This window comes from Chenopodium quinoa, unplaced genomic scaffold (assembly GCF_001683475.1).
Source record: "Chenopodium quinoa cultivar QQ74 unplaced genomic scaffold, ASM168347v1, whole genome shotgun sequence".
Taxonomy (NCBI): Eukaryota; Viridiplantae; Streptophyta; class Magnoliopsida; order Caryophyllales; family Amaranthaceae; genus Chenopodium; species Chenopodium quinoa.
This window is the reverse complement of record NW_018743955.1, coordinates 7,928,281-7,948,372: the sequence shown is the minus strand read 5'-3', so window position 1 is coordinate 7,948,372 and position 20,092 is coordinate 7,928,281. Positions and strand designations below refer to the sequence as shown.

General features: G+C 42.4%; 1 protein-coding gene across 1 annotated transcript; it reads right to left on the bottom strand.

Moving 5' to 3' along the window:
- Positions 1 to 264: 264 nt before the first annotated feature.
- Positions 265 to 2,067, bottom strand: LOC110689409 (60S ribosomal protein L14-2-like). Its single transcript, XM_021866193.1, has 5 exons — positions 1,922 to 2,067; positions 1,721 to 1,822; positions 814 to 943; positions 618 to 730; positions 265 to 520 (listed from the first exon to the last, which is right to left on the bottom strand). Exons 1-5 carry the CDS (start codon positions 1,922 to 1,924, stop codon positions 467 to 469), a joined length of 402 nt encoding a protein of 133 aa, XP_021721885.1. The 5' UTR covers positions 1,925 to 2,067; the 3' UTR covers positions 265 to 466.
- Between the last annotated feature and the right edge of the window lie 18,025 nt (positions 2,068 to 20,092).

Here is a 20,092-nt window from a genome sequence, read left to right as displayed (position 1 = left end):
TCTTGAGCTCTACAACTAAAAGTAATGCCAAACTAGCTGGGGTACACATAGATTAACAGTGTCAAATAGCCAACCTCTCTAATAAGACCAACTAGTGAACTGAACCTATATGCAAGCCAAAATCACTCAGCACAGGAGCAGCCACCCCTGCTAGTTGTCCTAACACAGCCTCAAGTCTGCATGTCTGATCCATATAACACGTAAAGAGAAACCAATAAAGTTGATACCACAGAAAAAGTAACAGAAAATAACATGAAGTCGAGATTCTAGAAACTCTTCCAAACAGCAGATTTCTAAGTTCATTACTCAGGCAAAAAGTATTCGTTACAAAACCAAGACAGAAGAAATGAAATGACATTGCTATCAAGTAGGTACTTCACAAAATATAAAGTCGATCAAAATTTTCTAAATCTTAAATATCAAAACGCAATGAACCAGAGATAACAAAATCTTGATTCCTAACATTTTATGCAGCTGCTTTCTTCAACTTTGCAAGCTCCTGCCTAACTGAGCCAGCTTTCTGTACAAGTACAACAGAATGACAGATAATCAGTAAACCAGTCCACAGACCTTAATCTTGGCAACATTGGGATTGTAGGATGGATAGAAACACAAACCTTAATCTTGGCCAACATGATCTTGAATCTGTCAAAGTCGTTAAGACCAGCTCTTCTCTTCTGGACGATCAACTTCCTACCCCATGAACTGTTCTCCCACTTGTTCTTAACATCTGCAATATCAATCCAATTAAATCACAACGCATACGAAAGGCATTAGTGGCAAAACACCAAAATGAGACCAAAGAAACCCTACCCGCAGCCTCCATAGCTTCAACCAAGGCTTTCTTCTTTGGCGACTTCTCAATCTCAACCTTAATATCAGTCAAAGAGAGCCTCTTCAAGTTCATTTGACCCCTGACCATATCAGGTGCATCAACTAGAACCTATAAGCAAAATTCCAAACACATTAAGACTAGAACAAACCTCCATTCAAGCCTCGACCAAAACCCAAACCATAATTGAGCATATACAACACACAAGATATACTTTGCAAAGAGTTGAGCATAGAGGGTTCCAATCGAATCCATTATGTAATGTTCAGTCATTTATGGGTGCATATGACCATGGGATAAAAACATTGCATCTAATGTTAAATCATTTGCGGGTGCACGGGATAGATTAGGCTACTCTACAATTATAATTCTATTTATGGGTACAGTTGAAAGTTGAAACATCGTGCCCATGTTATATGTGCCAAGAACTCGAATACCCGAGGTTAAATAGAGCTCAAGCGGGCAATGCAGCCAAAATACAGTCTCTAAACATACAATTCACAGCAACACTCCATATCAGTGTATTGAGTACACTGAATACTCGAGCATGGACAAGCAAAGCGGCTAAAGGAATGAACTCCTACATACTTCCATTAGTCATATACAAGTAGTTCATGAATATACCCAGTAAAAGATAAAGTCTTGCTAAAACAACTATCAAAAACACAAGATTTGGGAATGTTTGCAATCAACAAATAGCCAATAAAAAGCACAAATACAAGCAAATTAATATCATTAACAAATCAAAAAAATATATAACAACGACAAAAATTCAACATTCGACATTTCCAATTGCAGAATCAAAACTCAACCCAATACCAAATTCAACAAATAAACTGCAAATCAAAAACCCTAATAAAAAAGGGAAAATGGAAAAAAGGGAATTACTCTGTTCTGATCAAGAACATCGACAATGACGACAAGTCGGCCATATTCTTTTCCGTAGTTAACAAGAGCAACTCTTCCGATCTCAACGTATCTCTTGAAAGGCTGCAAAAATCATCAGAAAATCAGGTCAATACATAAACAAATTCAAGGTAAATGTTAAACATCCATGGAAATTAGTAGGAAGGAGGAGAGAGAAAGTACCATTTTGGATTGAGTTTTGGGTTTCTCTGAAAATGGAGTAGCGAAAGAGATGAAGGGAGGCAAGTGAAAGTGGTTTTATGGGTCTAGGGTTTTTTAGGGTTTTATACTTTCACAATTGCAAAACCATCACTTTTGGAGTATGGGTTTGGGTCGGGTGGATAGGTTGTTCGGAAGGTCGAAATGGGTCTGTTGTCATTTCTTTTGAAGGGGTATATTGGTCAATTAGATTACTTTTACTTTTTTTTTTGAATAGCAGATTACTTTTACTTCGTACTCTCTCCGTTCTTTTATTTTTGCCCCATTGTAATTTTTTGGGTCAAACTTTGACTACTATAATTTACCATTAATTTATAAAATATAGTTATGAATATAATTTTTACGTGTATAGAAATAAAAATATAGACGTTTTAAGACGCGTCTTGGATATTGCGCACAGTCAAATGGGGTAATAAAATAGGGACAGAGGGAGTATGAATGGAGATCGTTACGTTGGTGGTGCTAGACAGCTAGAGCAGTCAATGCCTAAAAAGAAAAAAAAAGGAAAAATTGCCCGGAATAATCTCACCTTTGGCCCGTCCGCCAAAAATAATCGCACCTTTGGATTAATTTTAAATAATCCGACCTTTATATCCACTTCGCTCCTAATAGTCCCAACCGGTCAACTAACCTGTTATCACAAGTCGTCCTGACACGTGTCGGCCTACGATTGGTCAAACAAATTAAAATAAAAAATTAACAAAAGTTTTTTTTTTTAAAAAAAAAAACAAGAAAAAATTAATTAATTATTTCAAAAACCTCGACCAGCCACAACCACCCTCCCCGCCGGCGCAGCTACCGGATTCCATTGTCCCACACCACCGACGACCGCCCAAGAAGCTCTCCCACAGCGCCGACCACCTAGAAGCGTTCTCGCAGCGCCGACGCCCTCCCTCCCCATCCCACGAACCTCCCTCCACACCGCCACGAAACCCTGTCCCCAACCCTCGAAATCCTTTCTCAGTCCCGATCCCAGCCCCCTTCCCTTCCCCAATCCCTTTTCCGGCTACCTCCCCTTCCCCACGCTCCGATTTCGACCCATATCCCCTTCCAACTTGGCGATTTTGGCCCTCCTCTTCACACACCTTGATTTCGTTAATGGCTGTGGTGGGTAAAAGGGTAGGGGAGGGTTGGAGAGCAGCTCCGAGTAAGAGAACGGCGCGGCGAAGCTTGCTACTCTAGGCCTCGTCTGCTGGCTGGTGGTAGGTGTGGCAAGGTGGCTGAGGTCGCGGTGGGGCTAGGGTTTGGGGTTAATTTTAGTTTTTTCTTTAAAGTAAAAAAAAAAATAAAATTAATTAATTAGTGTTAATTATTAATAATCATTTTTTAAAACAAAATTAAAATAAAAAATTATTTTTTGACCAATCACGTCATGACACGTGTGTAAATTAAAATTAATTAAAAAAAAATTACCTACTTAACCGGTTACAGGTCACTAGGAACTAGTAGGAGCGAAGGTATTTATCTATCTATTAACTATTAGTAAAACAAAAGATACCGACGTCATCATTGCCCACGTGTCGCTCTCTCAATAAAAATCTCCCCGCCTAAGTGCAATGATGATGTTATTTTTTTTTTAGAGCTATCATATTTAACATTTTTAAAATTTAAATAATATTGGAAACTTCTACATCTATTAACTACGGATTATTACTAAAACAAATGATGTTGACGTCATCCTTCATTGCCAACGTGTCGCTATCTCAATAAAAATTTTCCCGCCTAAGTGATGATGTCATTTTTTAATAGTTATTTGAAGCTTCTACATTACAACTAAAACCTAACAATTTATCGTTGGAATTAAAATTGAAACAATTTTAAATAGCCCACTAATAAATAACCTCCTACATTGAACTATGAATTAGACAACTTTGAACCGATATTATATCATAATTTTGTTGAAAATAAAAAATTTTAAAATTACAAAATATACATAGTTATTATTTATATTCATCTATAATAGCGATTTATTTTTAAAATGTACAAATTAAAAATAAAATTAATATAAATCGTGCATCGCACGGGTTCTAACCTAGTGATCTTATAAAATAAAAATATTTATAAGGAGATTTCTCAAAAAAAAAAAAAAAATAGTGCTTTGATAAAGAGGTTTCTCACAAAAATTTTCTTAAAGAATTTTTTTAAGTAATCACCCCTAAGATCACACTTTGTTGAAAACTATACTTGTCATGGGTGATGGAGCGAGGGTGAATTTTAGGTTGTACTCATCTCATCTCATCCCGTCCCGCCCAACTTCGTATCCGCCATATCCCCACCTCATACCCGCATCTATATATCTTTTCAAAAAAAATAAAAAATTATATACTTTTTTTAGGGGACAAAATTATACACTTTTATACAATTTTATAAACTAACTATGTAAAATAAAATATTAATTATAATATTTCATAATACACCTAGGTCCTATTATCTTCACCTTATTTTTGCTGAATTGAAATTATTTTTATGAAAAAAAATAATATTTGCTATACTTAAATTATTTTTCCTGAACTTAAATTAATTTTGATGAACTGAAATTATTTTTGCTGAACAGGGCCTTATATATATTACAAAACAAAAAAGTGTGTAATATTAAAAATGTTTTTCATTTTTCATTTTTATTTTTTTTAATGTAATCTATATTACTGTAATTGTACTGTTTAGGATTGTGGGTCTTGGGTAGGGATTAGACGGGTTTTTGGAGGAAATTAGGTTGGGTGGATATCCAAGTGGGGTAAGGGCGGGGATGGTTTTGGAATTGTATAGTACCTGTCAGGCAGAGATGGGAAAAGATGGGGAAGGAAATATTAGGTGGGGATGGGGATGGGAAGACCAACATCCGCCTTGTCCTGACCTGCCCCATTGAAATCCCTAACCATGCCGCTTCTCATATTCCGACTTGAGGCCCACATAACGGCTACTTTATGCTTTTTATAGTCTTTGGCATGATTTTTTTCCTCCTTTTCAGTTGAAACAGCTACGCATTAATTAAAAATGGGTCTTTGATGTTTGATGATAGAAGTATTTGGTGTTCGTCTTATCGTAAATTTTTAGTTTGTTTTAATTTTATTGAAATATTGTAATTTGATTCTATGATGAAGTTTTATGCGATCAGAATGATCATCAAAATTTCATGGGTGTATTTTGTAGTGATATTTGTTGAGAATGGAAAATATAACATTAATTATCTAATTTTAATTTCAAGAAACAATAACTTAATTTAACAATAACACGTGTCAATGTGATATAACTTTTTTTTTAAAACAGAGTAATATAAAATGCAGAGTATTATTATTGTATAGCCGTACTCCATATCTAATTAATTTGCGTTGGCTACAAAGAAATTAAAACTTCACTATTACTATTTACTATTACTATTACGAAATAGAAAGAATCCTAGCTTGAAAATCTAGCTACTCTTCTAAAATGCATGGCTTAGTGTAAAGAGATTCGTATCCTCAATGTCCACGAAGAATCACCCAGAAGATTAGATTAGATGCCTCATCATGCGCTCAAAATTCAACTATTTAGATTTTTAAATAATTGTCAAAGCCTAGCATGAAAGCATGCATAATAAAGCTAGGCTAACATTAATATATGTTTGGGTCCAATTTAGTCCAATTGGGCCTGGTCACTGAATGATCCAATTAAAAGCCCAAGGTTAAGGTTCAACTCTCCAAATGTGCTAAAGTCAAAAATCAACATCCTCAAAGCCATGTCAAGGTCAGCCAACGGCCCAATCAGCTTGGCCCAGCCCAACTGACTTCCGGGCCCAATCCGCCTCCTTCATTAGCCAAGGTATAAAAGCCAACAATTTGGTCAATTCTTGGTAAGACAATAAAGCCTCAAGCAACTAAACTCTTGCACAGCTTTCTCTCTCTAATATACTGACTTAAGCATCGGAGGGGCCTTCCTCGGCGTCCCCCCCGAGGCTAGTTTACGTGTATTTGTTGTGCAGGAAACCCTCGGCTCCTGCGTCGTTCGGACCGAGACCAAGTTCCCTCAAGATAAAAGGATCTTCCGAGATTCGATTGTTTTCATCCGAAACAATTTGGCGCCGTCTGTGGGGAACGCTACTAAATTTCGCGTCAGTCATCAAACACTCCGGCAGTCGCCATGACTAAGAGTGGAAAGAGTTCCAAGAAGGCTAAGAAGGGAGGAGGCCGGATTACGGTGAGGGAACGCCAGCCGGTTTATCCCTCCCCGGAGCAAGCCTCTTCCGAATCGGAGGCCCCCATTTCTCCGGAAAGGGAAGCCTCAAGAGGTCCTAGCCTCCAGGAGGAGAACACCTCGCACCACACTCGGCAGCCGGGGCCATCCCCGAGACCGAGTGGCTCAGGTGCGAGGAACTCCCCGCCGCGCCATAGCGTGCAATCCAGGTCACATCCGCGGGAGACTCCTCCCTCCGGACCCTCCACCGAGGAAGTGGCCAGAGCAGTGGCCATCTGCATGGAGTTCCTTAAAGCTCAAGGGGCTCCAATCCAGATGCCTGATGATCACCAGCCGAGAAACCTGAAAAGGAGGATCGGTCAGGATGATGGTGGACAAGTTCCACCACATAGACAACTCGGCCAGAGGTGGCGAGGGTACACCCGAAACTCCAGTAAGGAGAGGAGGAGGAACCCTCAACCCTCTGACCACTCTGAAGCTCAGAATTCCATGGGGCCCTCCAAGGACCCGGAATTCGCCCGCCAAAGCGTTCACGAACGCTTGGGTTCGAGGGAGGTGAGTGTGCATAGCCGCCTCACCTTCCCAGAGGATACCGGACCCCACCCAACCTTGTCTCAGCCGGGGACGAAAACCACTTCCACCTCTGAGAGAGGAGGGAGCGAGGTCCCTGAGGCCGGGTACAAGGGGAAGGCGGTCATGGTTCCATCGAACTCGCCCTTCCAGAAGTGGATTCTGGAAGAGCATGTGCCAACGGTCAAAATCCCGGCACATATTACTTACGATGGTACCTCAGATCCTAAGGATCACATTGCCTCTTACGAGGGGCACATGTATCTGAACCCGAGGTCTGAGGCTACCTGGTGTAAATACTTTCCTACGACCCTCAAAGGTGTTGCCCAATCCTGGATCACCAAAGGGCTCAAGGAAGGCTCCATAACCGGTTGGAACGACCTCTCCAACAAGTTCAAGAGCAAATTCTCTACGGCCAACCGCCGAGAGAAGACCACTGCAGAGCTAATGAGTCTGCAGCAGGCGGAGGACGAGAGCCTCCGCGACTATCTGACTCGCTTCAGCAACGAGTCATCCGGAATCACAAGCCTGGATCAAGGCCTGGCCGTGTTCGCGCTACGGAACGGCCTCCAAGCTGGAAAGTTCCTGGACTTCATGGTCATGCATCCCCCGCAGACCCTGGAGGAAGCCTTGGAAGCATCGGATAGGTTCATCCGAGCCGAGGAGTGGAACAGATCCAGGTCTCAGTCTCGTCCGAGAATTGAGAAGCCGAAAGGGCAGCAGCCCGAAGTCTCGGCGCAGAGGAAAGGGAAGGCTAAGGCCTCAGAACCGTCCTCTGCTGCCGAGCCGAAGAAGGAAAGACACTTTCCCTACACGGGAAGGTACGATTCATACACTCCACTCTCCCTTCCCCGTGCTAAGATTTTCAGCACGACGAAGGACGAGGGGAGATTCAAAAAACCTCGTCCGTTGCCTCCCTGGCATCAGACGAGGGGAAAGGACCAGTGGTGCGAGTTCCATGACTCACCCGGACATCGCACCGAGGACTGCGTCCAGCTGAAGGACCAGATTGAGGATCTGGTCCGCAAGGGTACCTGAGCCAATACCTCGCGGACAGGCGCGAGGAGAAAAAAGCTGAAAAAGATTCTCGGCAGGACCTCAACTTCGCTCGGAAGAAGGATAAGGGACCTCAGGGCAAGGAGTCCCTCGACATCCTAGTTATTTCCGGGGGAATCTCGCGAGGCACAGCCAAACGCCAACTGAGGGGTCTAACCCATCAGATTCATCAGGCTGAGCTTCGGCAGTCCCAGTCACCGACGCCGAACATCCTGTTCACAGCCGAAGACTGTGAGGGGGTGGTATACCCCCACGATGACCCACTAGTAATCATTCTGGGCATCGCCAACCGCAACGTCTGGCGGACCCTCGTCGACGGCGGTAGCGGGGCGAACATCCTCTTCCGAGGAGCGTTCGACCAGCTGAGGATGGGAGCCGAGCACCTGGCCCCCGCACCCTACCCGGTGTCTGGATTCAACGGCTCTTCCTCGTATCCTGACGGGAAGATTACACTTCCTGTCACCATCGGCGAAGGCCGAGCAGCTAGGAATATCATGGCCGAATTTTTGGTCGTAGATGCTCCATCTGCATACAACGTGATCATGGGGAGACCCCTCATTCACGGCATTCAAGGAGTCGTCTCCACGTATCATCAAATCATGATATACGTTTCAGACGAGGGACGCTCCGAGAAAATAAAGGGCAGTCAAAAAGAAGCCCGCCTATGCAATCACCTCAAGCCATCCACGTCTCGCCGAGGCGACCGTGGCGATGGGGAGGAAAAGCACCGGGACCGAAACGCCAAAAAGCCGAGAGGCTCAGACGTTTCGGCTAATGAAGCCCCAGACAACGAGAAATCTGATGGGGGCCAAAAGGCTGACTCCGCCTCAGAGCCGAACGACTCTGATGGCCAGCCGCGGTCAGGAAAGTCTGCTAATATTGATAGCAGGCCGGAATTCGAGGAATCCAACTCTAAGAGCATGGAGACGGATGACCTGACCGAGTCAATAGAACTGACCGTAGGAGATCCGAACAGATGTGTTAGCATCGGGTCGTCACTGGAGCCAAACACCCGTGCGGCACTCGTCCAACTCCTACGGGCCAGTGGAGACGTGTTCGCCTTCTCAGCCGCAGAAATGCCCGGGATTGATCCGGACTTCGTCTCCCATAGGCTTAATGTCGACCCCTCCAGTCGACCCATTAAGCAGAAAAAGCGGAACTACTCCGCCGAAAAGAACCAGAACATCGCAGCTGAGGTCGATAAGCTCCTAGATGCTGGGTTCATTGAACCCTGTCAGTATCCGGAGTGGCTGGCCAATGTTGTAATGGTTCAGAAGGCAAATGGTAACTGGAGGATGTGCGTTGACTTCACGGACCTGAATAGGGCATGTCCCAAGGACTCCTATCCGCTGCCGAGGATCGACCAACTGGTCGACTCGACAAGCGGGCATGCTCTGCTCAGTTTCATGGACGCATTCTCGGGATACCATCAGATCTTCATGCACCCCGAGGACCGAGCTAAAACAGCGTTCATAACAAGTTCCGGGTTGTACAATTACAGAATGATGCCCTTCGGATTGAAAAATGCGGGGGCAACATATCAGAGGTTGGTTGATCAGGTTTTCGCCGAGCAAAAAGGCCGAAACATGGAGGTTTATGTTGACGACTCAATCGTCAAAAGCATAAAAGAAAAAGATCATGTCACGGACCTAGCCGAAACCTTCGCCACCCTCAGAAAATACAAAATGAAGCTGAATCCGAAGAAATGTGTCTTCGGCGTGAAGTCAGGCAAGTTCCTCGGCTTCATGGTCAGCAAGAGGGGGATTGATGCAAACCCCGCCAAAGTACAAGCTGCTTTAGACCTCCCCGAGCCGAAGACAAAAAGGGATATTCAGCGTCTAGCCGGGAGAATGGCTGCCTTGTCCAGGTTCATCTCACGAGCCTCAGACAAAGGGCTCCCTTTCTTCAAGGCGCTGAAGCTCCAAAATTCAAAAGGCATTGAATGGGGAGACGAACAAAAGTCAGCCTTTCAGCAGCTCCGTGAACACCTGGCTCAACTCCCAACACTGGCAAGGCCAGTCGTAGGAGACATCCTATACTTATACGTGGCGGTCAGTCCAGCCACGGTAAGCGCGGTGCTGCTAAGGGAAGAAGAAAAAGTTCAACAGCCGATCTATTTCGTCAGCCACACCCTGACGGATGCCGAGACGCGCTACCCATTGTTAGAAAAAGTGGCTTATGCAGTGGTGGTGGCTGCTCGGAAGTTGCGACCCTATTTTGATTCTCATCAAATAGCGGTTCTAACTGATCAGCCGTTAGAGAAAGTCCTCGCAAGGTTGAAAAATCCGGTAGACTAGCAAAGTGGGCTTTCGAGCTCACCGAGTTCAGTATCGGTTATCAGCCGAGAACAGCCATCAAGGCGCAAGCCTTGGCAGACTTCTTGGCCGAGTGCTCCTATCAGGAGACTCTGGATGCAAGGAGGAAAATCTGGACCGTCTTCACGGATGGGTCCTCCACCGTGAACGGTTCGGGGGCAGGGGTCGTCATCACCTCTCCCGAAGGCAAAACCTTCGAGTATGCACTAAAATTTTCATTCAAAGCCTCTAACAACGAGGCCGAATATGAAGCAGCCATTGCTGGCTTAGACCTGTGCATATCGTTGGAAGCCGAGCATGTCTACCTCAAGACAGATTCTCAGCTGGTCGCCAATCAGATCCGGGGGGAGTATGAGGCTAAAGAGCCTTCAATGGCAGCTTACCTCACAAGGATCAAATCGACAATTGCGAAGCTGAGATCTTTCGAAGTAGAGCTGATCCCAAGGGGTCAAAATGCTCAAGCGGACGCACTCTCCAAACTTGCAAGCTCAACTCTGACTGAGTTAAGCCGTTCTGTCTATGTGGAGGTGCGCCGAGAAAAGAGTGTAGCCGAAGCAATATCAATCTGCTGCGCTGCACTCGAGCCGAGCTGGATGGATGACATCCTGGCTTATAAACTCAGGGACGAGCTCCCGAGGATAGGAATTCGGCCTCCAAGATAAAGCGGATCAGTTCACGATTCCTCGTCTTCGGCGGCCAACTCCTCAGAAAATCCTTCTCCGCTCCATTATTGAAATGCGTGGGTCCAACGGATGCCGACTATATTCTCCGAGAGATTCACCTCGGCATCTGCGGAAACCACATAGGAGGGAGAACCTTAGCCCACAAAGCTCTCAGGGCAGGGTATTTTTGGCCTACAATGATCTCGGATGCAAAGAACATGGTCAGAAAATGCGAGAAATGCCAAAAATTTGCACCGGTAATCCATCGGCCATGCCTAGATCTCCAGCCAATTCTTAATCCTCTTCCATTTGCACAATGGGGTTGGATATTCTGGGACCCTTTCCGAGGCCCCATACAAAAGAAAGTGGCTGATAGTCGGAATCGACTATTTCAGCAAATGGATTGAAGCGGAAGCTGCTTCAAGCATATCTGAGCAAACTGTCAGACAGTTCATCTGGCAGAACATAATAACTCGGTTCGGCATCCCAAAAGTTTTTGTGTTCGACCACGGCAGACAGTTTGACAACCTGCCCTTGCGCCGATACACTGATCAATTCGGGATAAAATTGGCTTACTCCGCGGTTTGCCACCTCAGAGTAATGGCCAAGCCGAAGCCGCAAATAAACAGATCCTTAACGCTCTCAGAAAAAGAGTAGAGGATCAAAAGTCCAAGTGGGTAGAGGAACTTCCGGGAACCCTCTGGTCACTCCGGACAACCGAGAAGGAGGCAACGGGGCATTCACCTTTTCAGCTGGTGTATGGATCCGAAGCAGTGCTTCCAGTGGAAGTGGGCTCAGAAAGCCTACGAGTGAATCTCTTCTCAGCCGAGGAAAATGAGCAGCTCATGAAAGAGTCCCTCGACTTCCTTGACGAGATTAGAGATCTAGCCCGAGAAAGGATGGCTGCACACAAGCTCAGAATGAGCAAGTCCTACAACCGAAGAGTCTATCAACGACCTCTCAGAGTTGGGGATTTAGTTTTTGAGGAATGCTGCAGCTGTTCAAAAAAGTCGCATTCATGGCAAACTCTCAGCATCTTGGGAGGGACCTTATGAAATTTATCAAGAGCTTCAGCCCGGTACCTTCAGACTCAAACAAAATGGATGCACCGAGCTGAAAAAACCATTGGAATGCCGATGTGCTCAAAAAATACTATGTGTAAATCCTTCGGATAGTACAATCTATGTAAGTACACTGATTTTGTTTATAAAAAGGCCATCGAGCCAGTATTCATTCAGATTGCGTGTATTCTTTAAGTCTTTATGCTTTCTACGGTTTTTCAAAAATTCAAGGTTTCATTCGGCGCTGTCCGGGGTATTGCATAATGATGCCTTGTACCTCGGCAAGCCGTAAAACCTGCCAAAAAAAAGATACAAGCCCGAAGTATTGCATAGTGATGCCTTGTACTTCGGAGAATCTGTTCCTTTGGGCAAAAAGGCCATAGACTTATCCGAAACATAGCCTAAAAAATAGGAACTGATAAAGCCCCGAAGTATTGCATAGTGATGCCTTGTACTTCGGATGAATCAGTTCCGGGTGGTAGTTGCAACTCTGAAGTATTGCATGATGATGCCTCGTACTTCAGATAAACTGCTGCCCCGGCATGGTGTTCGGATAGTTGTTCCCTTGGATGAATTGAAGAAAGTGTCACAAGAGTACCATCTCTAGAGTGAAAACTCTCAGGTGGGAAATCAGTACTTTAAAAACAGATGTAGAAAATAAAGCAAAGTGTTCAAAGATCCTCGGCTTAGCCGAGAAAAATTATCAGCCATTCCAGAATTCAGAAGACCTCATCTTCAGATTTCTGGGGGGGCAGAGGGAAATAGAGAAATGGCACAACTGATCTAATACCCTTCAGCTCAGCCGAAGTTTGATACTTATGTCAGTTTTTTCACAAGTTGAAAAACATCCGAGTACAAACGGCAAAAAGAAGTCTCAGCAGAAATGATTCTCGCTAGCCGAAGTTCTGCACTTAGCAAATATTTGAAAGATCATTCAAAGAAAGCAGTAAAGTGCGAAGACTGGTAAAGCGAAGAAAAAAAAAATACACAAGAAAGCTGAGAAAGTGAACTTCTTTGAAATAAAAATGTTGAATTACAAAAATAGTCGCAGCCGCCCACAAGCGGAAAGTAACAGCTGCCGAAATACGTACAGGCAAAATAAAAATATAATAAGCTGTTGTACGATAAGGCAAGCTGAAGCAAAAAAAAACAAAAGGCAAAAATTCAGAAAGCGGCAAGTCTAAAGTTGAGCGCATGATGAACCGCAAGATTCTGAAGACGACTGCCCGAGTTCCTATGCTTCAGCCTGAGGATCAGACTGATCAGCTTCATTGGGCCAATGGTGGTCTCAGCTCCAGCAGCAGAAGATGCAGGCTTTGCACTTTGCCGAGCCTCCCTTTCCCTCTGCTCAGCCTCCAACTCCATCCTCTCAGCTTCTTCCTCGGCTTCCTCAGCCTTAAGGATTTCAGCTTCGATTGGAGTGGCATACTTCATGTGAGGGTCTTCGGGATCTTGGACCCATTCAGCACATTTGGACCAGTCCAGCTTCGGCTCAGCATGAAGGCAGACCCTTCGGCACACTCTGAACCCGTTTCTAAAACCCATTTCATACTCTTCTTGGTATAGATACGGACTTTGAGTAGAGCCTCAGCATCGGCCAACTTCTTCTTCGTCTCCTCCAAGTCTTCCTCGGATCTCTTCAGCTCATCGACGAGCTTGGAGGAGGAGCCTTTCAGCTCGGTAAACTCTTGCTGAACCTGGGAAGCCTCGGCCTGAACTTGGACCATTTCTTCCTTCTTGGCAGTGAGCTGATCCCTCAGCCTCTTGTAGCTTAGCTCTTTGAGCTTCAGCAGCAGCAGCAGCCCTTGAGAGTTGGACATCCCTAGCTTGGAGCATCTCTTCAGCAGCCATTCTGCTGGCTTCAAGAGATTCTAGCTGATGCTGCACTTCAGCCTGTGCAGCAGCTCCTTGGATTCGGCTCTCGATAGCAGCCTTGAACTTGGAGATGTCCACCCCCAGGTGCTCTTGGAGAATTTTTCCCCTTCCATCAGTGGGGGAAAAACTTCCTTCTCCATAGCGTCGCAGAAGGTCTGGAGGGCTTCAGCAGCCTTTTCTCGTACTCCTCAGCCTTCTGCTGCTTCTCTTCAGCTGCTGCCTGCTTCAGCTTAGCAAGCTTTAGCTCTTCCTCGGCTACCCTTTGATCGTGCTCGGCAGCGTCACCCTATCTTGTAGGGAATCTATCAGCTCTACAGTGAGAGTCTGATTGTGCACGAACTGAAAACAGGGGCACAAGTTAAAAAAGTAAAAAATAATAGCTGAAAGGTTGAGTTCAGAAAGAAATCAAGGCAAGGAGAATTACCTGCATCATCAGCAGTTGGTTGGACCTGGCAGGGTCAGGAACTGATCTGCTGGATTCGCCCATCCCAGCAGTGGCCTTCAGCGACCAAATCCTTGCCCTATCTACTTCGGACAGGCCAGCAAAATCGCCGAAGTAGGCTGCAGCACCTTCTCGGTTCTGACCCCATATGAGGTCCCAGATGTGGTCTGGGACTGGAATTCGGGGGGCCGAGAAACCCATTTCTCCAGACTGCAGCGTCTGGAAGGAAGGGAAGGATGACGATGGAGCCTCTTTAGCTTTGGGTGGCTCAACGTCCTCCTCCTTCTCAGAAGAGTCAATTATTGTGACCTCTTCTTCTTCAGGTGTGAGGACGAAGGCCCCAACCTCTCTGGCAATGTCCGCCGTGAAACCCTCAGCACTGGGCATCACGGCGTCTCCATCCTGTCCTCGGCGGCACTCTCTCGAGCTTCTTCCAGAACCCTCCCTTAGGTTTGGGAGTTCTCTGATCCACCTCCATCTCGGGGGTGGCGGAGAGGCCCTTGGGGGTGATTGAGGCGGTGGCCGGGGAACCCTCGGCGATCCATTGCCTTCCTCGGGTTCCCTTATTTCAACGCCGATGGTCATCGGCCTCCGCTGAAAGTCATGCGGGCCGATGATGGCCATTCTTCGGCGCCTCTTCTGAAGCGGCTGCTCGTCCATACCCGAGTCTGAAGACTGGGCCGACCAGCTGTTTTACGGGGAAGTGGGTGAGTTTTTAGGGTTTTGCTGGAGTGGGTGGGGGGGGGGGCGGTTTCGGGGGAGGGGATTTTTGGCGAGGGTTGGGGAGCTCCGGCAATAGGAGGCGTGTGGCGGGGAAGGGGCGGCGAGTGGTGGGGGAGGGGCGGTGAGTGGTATGGTGGCTGGATGGTTGGTGGAGAAGGTAGATAATAGGTCTTGTGTGGTGGTGGAAGTGGTAGTTTGTTTCCCTTTGTTATTCAAAACAAACAACATAACAAACTTGGGGGTTTTTCATTGAATTTCTTTTCTTTCCCTTTGTTCATTCCATTCTGATTACCCCGTGCGAACCAAACGACCCCTAAATTTATAATGTGGTATCATTTTTTGAGGCGTCCAAAAATACAACCATGGCTTATAATTTTGGGACAGGGTGAGTATGCTACAGGTTGGTGTTGCCTTCACAAGCTATTAGATTTTTTTTTAGCTCTGATTGAAAATGTAATGTGTAGCAGGAAACACATACGTAGTACTTCGTTTTTTGTCTTCCACTTAAATGTGGTAACTTTTGCGACTTATGCTTGGAATACTAGTTATATGGCTTGTAATCTCGTATCTTGTTTTGTTGATTTTATGCATCAACTTACCATGCTCTTTATTCTGTTGCTCGTTTTTCCTCCTCGTGTTTCAGGCTAGTGTGGGCTTGGATGACATGAAAGCTTCTTAATGCACAAAGGAAGTTACATTTGAGTTTTAAGTTAGAATTGCACACTTTGAGGATATGCAGACCAGATACTAAAATTCCTTGTTTTCTGTCTATCCTTTTAGGAGGACATAATACCGAGTACACTTGTTCTCAAATATACGAATTACAAAGTATTAGTTACAGAGCCTTAGTGCCTGTTTTTCTGACAATGTAATGTTACCCATCAACATTGTTAATCCTGGTTTAAGTCATTGCATCTTGTCTTCTGAACCTGTTTTTGATAGTAGTCTAGTCTGTGCATCTTCTTGAAAGTGCATGATTGTGCTCTGGTAGTCCCAACTTCAACCCCCTCCAATTTTGTGACCAGATACTAAATTTTGTGAAAGTTACCTCACTTCTCAAAACATAAAAGTTAAGTCTACCCTATTCTCTTTGTTTCGCATTAGTTGCAACACTTTTCATTTTCGGCCGTTTTATGTTTGTTGCAAAACTATTATATTTGAAAAGGATCTACCATTATTTTATAATCTATCTCTCCCACTCACCCCATTTTCACAAATATTTTATTATTTCTCTTTCCTACCAACCCCACTCACACTACTTTTTTTTAATATAATTTTTATCTTTTATTAACAATATTTTTATATTATAAAGCTATAAGATTAGTCTATAAGTTTCTTAAACTATAAGTCAAGCCTACTGTTGCAACTAATGCGAAGCGGAGGGAGTAGTAGAACAGAGCAGATTTCAGCGGGACGGAGTAGAGCAGATTTCAACAGGACGGAGTAGAGCATAACAAAATAGCTCAAAAAAATAGGGCCTTAAAGTTAATCCAAGTTATAGTATTATTCTGCATGACAGATTCATTGTGATTATAAAATGGAGTACGCATTAATTCAAAGGATAAGATAACTAATTAAATACCGGATTTGTTAATACCAAGTAGGTTTGGTTTTTTTTTTTTTTTTTTTTTTTTGTGTGTGCGCGCGCGCAAATATGCACATATCGTTTGGTCATCATCTTTTGGAATTTCTAATCTATGCTTGTGTCACATAAAAGAATCAAATAAGCATATTCACTTAATTAAAATTTTACATAAAGTCTTATATGTGGTTAGTCACACCGTGTGGGCGTGTGGCAGGGGTTACTTCGTAGTGTAATAGGGACAATTAATGGTTTGTGGAGGCGGGTGTATCATGTGCATGGTACATCTGTTCCACAAAAAAAAAAAAAAAAAAAAAAAAAACGGAAAGAACATTGTATAGAGATGTAAAGAACATTTAATTAAAGTGGAAAGAACATTTAGTTAAAGTGAAAAGAACATGTTATAAAATTGTAATTATTAAAGAACATATATCTAAAGTGAAAAGAACATAGTGTTAAAATGTAATGAACGTGATAATTTTTTTAGCGTTTATTTTAAAAGAACATGAGAGATATTAAAAAAAAAAAGGAATTATCATTGGTACACCCCAAGTTTGGGCTTTTATCAATGATACACCTGCTTAACTTTTAACTATCCGTGGTAAACCTATATTTTCAACACTTACCTACAGTAAGCATTCCGTTAATTATACATTAGCATATAGGTTAATGACGTACAATTTTGATCAATTTTAACTCCCTCCTTTTTTTTCCCTCCTATATTTAAAGTAACCCATCCATCCACCTCTGTCACTATATAAATGGAGAAGAAAAAGAAGATGAAAGCTACATAAATCAGAGCAAATGAGGAGGCTTCATTTATATAATGACAAATGAGGAGGCTTCGTTTATATAATGACAAAGGTGGGTAGGTTACTTTACATAAGAAGAGGGAAAATAAGGAGGGGAAAAAAGAAGAGAGTTAAAATGGTCAAAAACTCAAAATTGCAGTCATAGTTAACGGAATTCTTATTTATAGCTAATTAGTTGAAAGTACAGGTTTAGTGGTTTACCACTGATAGTTAAAACTTAAGTAGGTGTATCATTGATAAAAGCCCAAATCTGGGATGTACAAATGATAATTTCCCAAAAAAAAGAACATAGAGCTATTAATAATGATGAACATAACACTATCTTATAAAAACATCATCTTCAAGCTTTGTCACATTATTCTCAAATTCAATATCTATATTCATCAAATTTCAAAAAGGAAAATAAACAATGAATTTATGATTACAAAATATTCTAATTCAAATCTAAAATAACACAATTAATGGAAAATAAATACAATATTTCATTCAAAATTACCTTCGATCTTTGATCAACAAATCCACGTATTAACCTTCATTAGCAATCACTCCATTAACAAAACAATTATCAAAAGCACTACCAAACTCAATCTACATGCACAGGCATTGTCTTTAATCAGTGGAATTTCTTTTTCCTATAAATTTTCTATTTCTCTCTCTAAGATTTTCTAAAGAATTCGAACAAATGAAATTAATATATGAAGAAATATACAAATTTCTAAATTGAGATAGGGAAATAATTACCAAAACTCTTCAATTATGGGACAAATAATTCATTTAAAGATTGAAAAGCTAGATGTTCTGTAAAAGATACTATTATGTTTTTTTTTTTTTTGTTGAATAAAAATAATATTCATTACATTATATTATAATGTTCTTTATTAATATTACACATGTTCTTTATGATGTTTTTTTACTATATGTTTTTTATAAAACAACCAGATCTATGTTACATTGATACGGGTACGGGTATCCGATATTGGTACGGATCTGAGTATCCGATACGACATTTTCAGAAATTTAAATCACGGGGACACCGTCTTAACTTTGGACTCGGGTACGAATACACAATATAAATTTTTTAAGAAAAAAACATGCAAATAATTTGTGCAACAAAATTAAACTTATTCATTAAAATTGATTACCTAAATTGATGAACAACGTAGTATCTTTTAACTAAGTACTCCGTATAAAATATTGGGGAGGCTTGTTTGGGAAGCCAAACCAAAAGAGTAATTACTGAGTAAACCAAAAATGAATGATAACCACAAAACCTTTTTAGCTCTATACAAACAGTTTTCTTCCTTGGGAAACCACAAAGTTTTTTTTAAAAAATAAATAAATAAATAAATGAACAGTACAAAAAATTATTACTGTACTTCTTGGGAAACCACAAAGCATTTTCAAATAAAGGTAAAAAAAAATCATTTATCTTCCTTAAAAGCTTCGACCGTTGCTTTCTTATTCTCTCTTTATATCTTCGCTTCTTCAATGGTTGCTTCCTCCCTACCATGTAAAACCTTTTCATGACAATCTTGTCGTACCCGACAGCTAAAGACGTATCCGGAACGGATTACAAATCCGGATCCTTGTCGGGTCGTATCGACCCTGGTATGACGACAAAAATGTTGTGTCCGAGTAACACAGTATATGTTCATTACAAAACAATCATATGTGATGTTCTTTATAAAATAGCTATATGTTCTTTACAAAAACAACTATATGTTATTTACTGAACAACTATATGTTCATTCCGCCTTTTTTTTAAAGAAAACCGAATGCACGGAGCATGGTGCATATGCCAACACGGAAAATATTTCGTAATAGGGGTTACTTGATCGGTGTTAAAGGGGTTACTTCATCAGTGTTATTGAGTTATTCAGTTAGTGTTATAGGGGTTACTCAGTCAATATATAAGGGTTACTTGGTCAGTGTTACATGAATTACTTTGTTATTTTATAAATGGTCACATAGTGTGGCTAGCCACACACGATGACACAAGATAGGCTTAAAATTTTATGGGAAAGTTATTGACTTGTTATCTTTTGTCACCAAAATGGTGTGTTTTATTTTATTTTTTATTTTGTAAATTTTACAAAAATTGAAAAATCTTATTAGTCTGTAAATTAGAATATGTGTACATTAATATAGGTGAAAAAAGAAGTTGCATATTAATTTTTAAGAAAATATGGTTATCAAAACTTGTTAATATCAAGGCTAATTTTGTAAATTTAACAATTATATCAAGGATAAATGAGTGAATTTAGCAACCACTCCTTTTCTCTCCCCTCTATCACCACTGCACAGCCACTAGTACCACCTACCGCACCACCACACGACCATTAGCTTCATCAACTGACCACCGCACAATCAGTAGCGCCACGAGCCAATCACCGCATGACCATTAACACCACCATTCAACTGCCACACCACCATGAGCACCACCAACATAAGCAAATCCCTTTCCCTACGGGGTAAGTATGGGCCCAATTTTCATAATTTGCTACTAGGGTGTCTTTTGTTTGGCCAATCGACAGATTTAAAGCCGCTAAAGTGATCGATCTTGGCCATGGCCATAGGAGGGGAGGAGCTAGAAAGAAGGAAATAGTGGCCATGGGAATAGAGGAGAGAGAAAGAAATAATGTTCATGTGAAGGGAGGAGAGAGAAAAATTGGTGATATAAACAAGTTTTTGTTAATATGAGATATCAATTGGGTTTTGCCCTTAATTTTTGCCTTCTCATTTTAAGTTCTATCAACATTAGATTTGTCATAAACTCAGAATAACCTATCATGCGAGATTGAGGAAAAACTCAAGTGGTTAGAGCTTCCTTTCTGATTCCAAGAGGCCTAGGGATCGATTCTCATCAC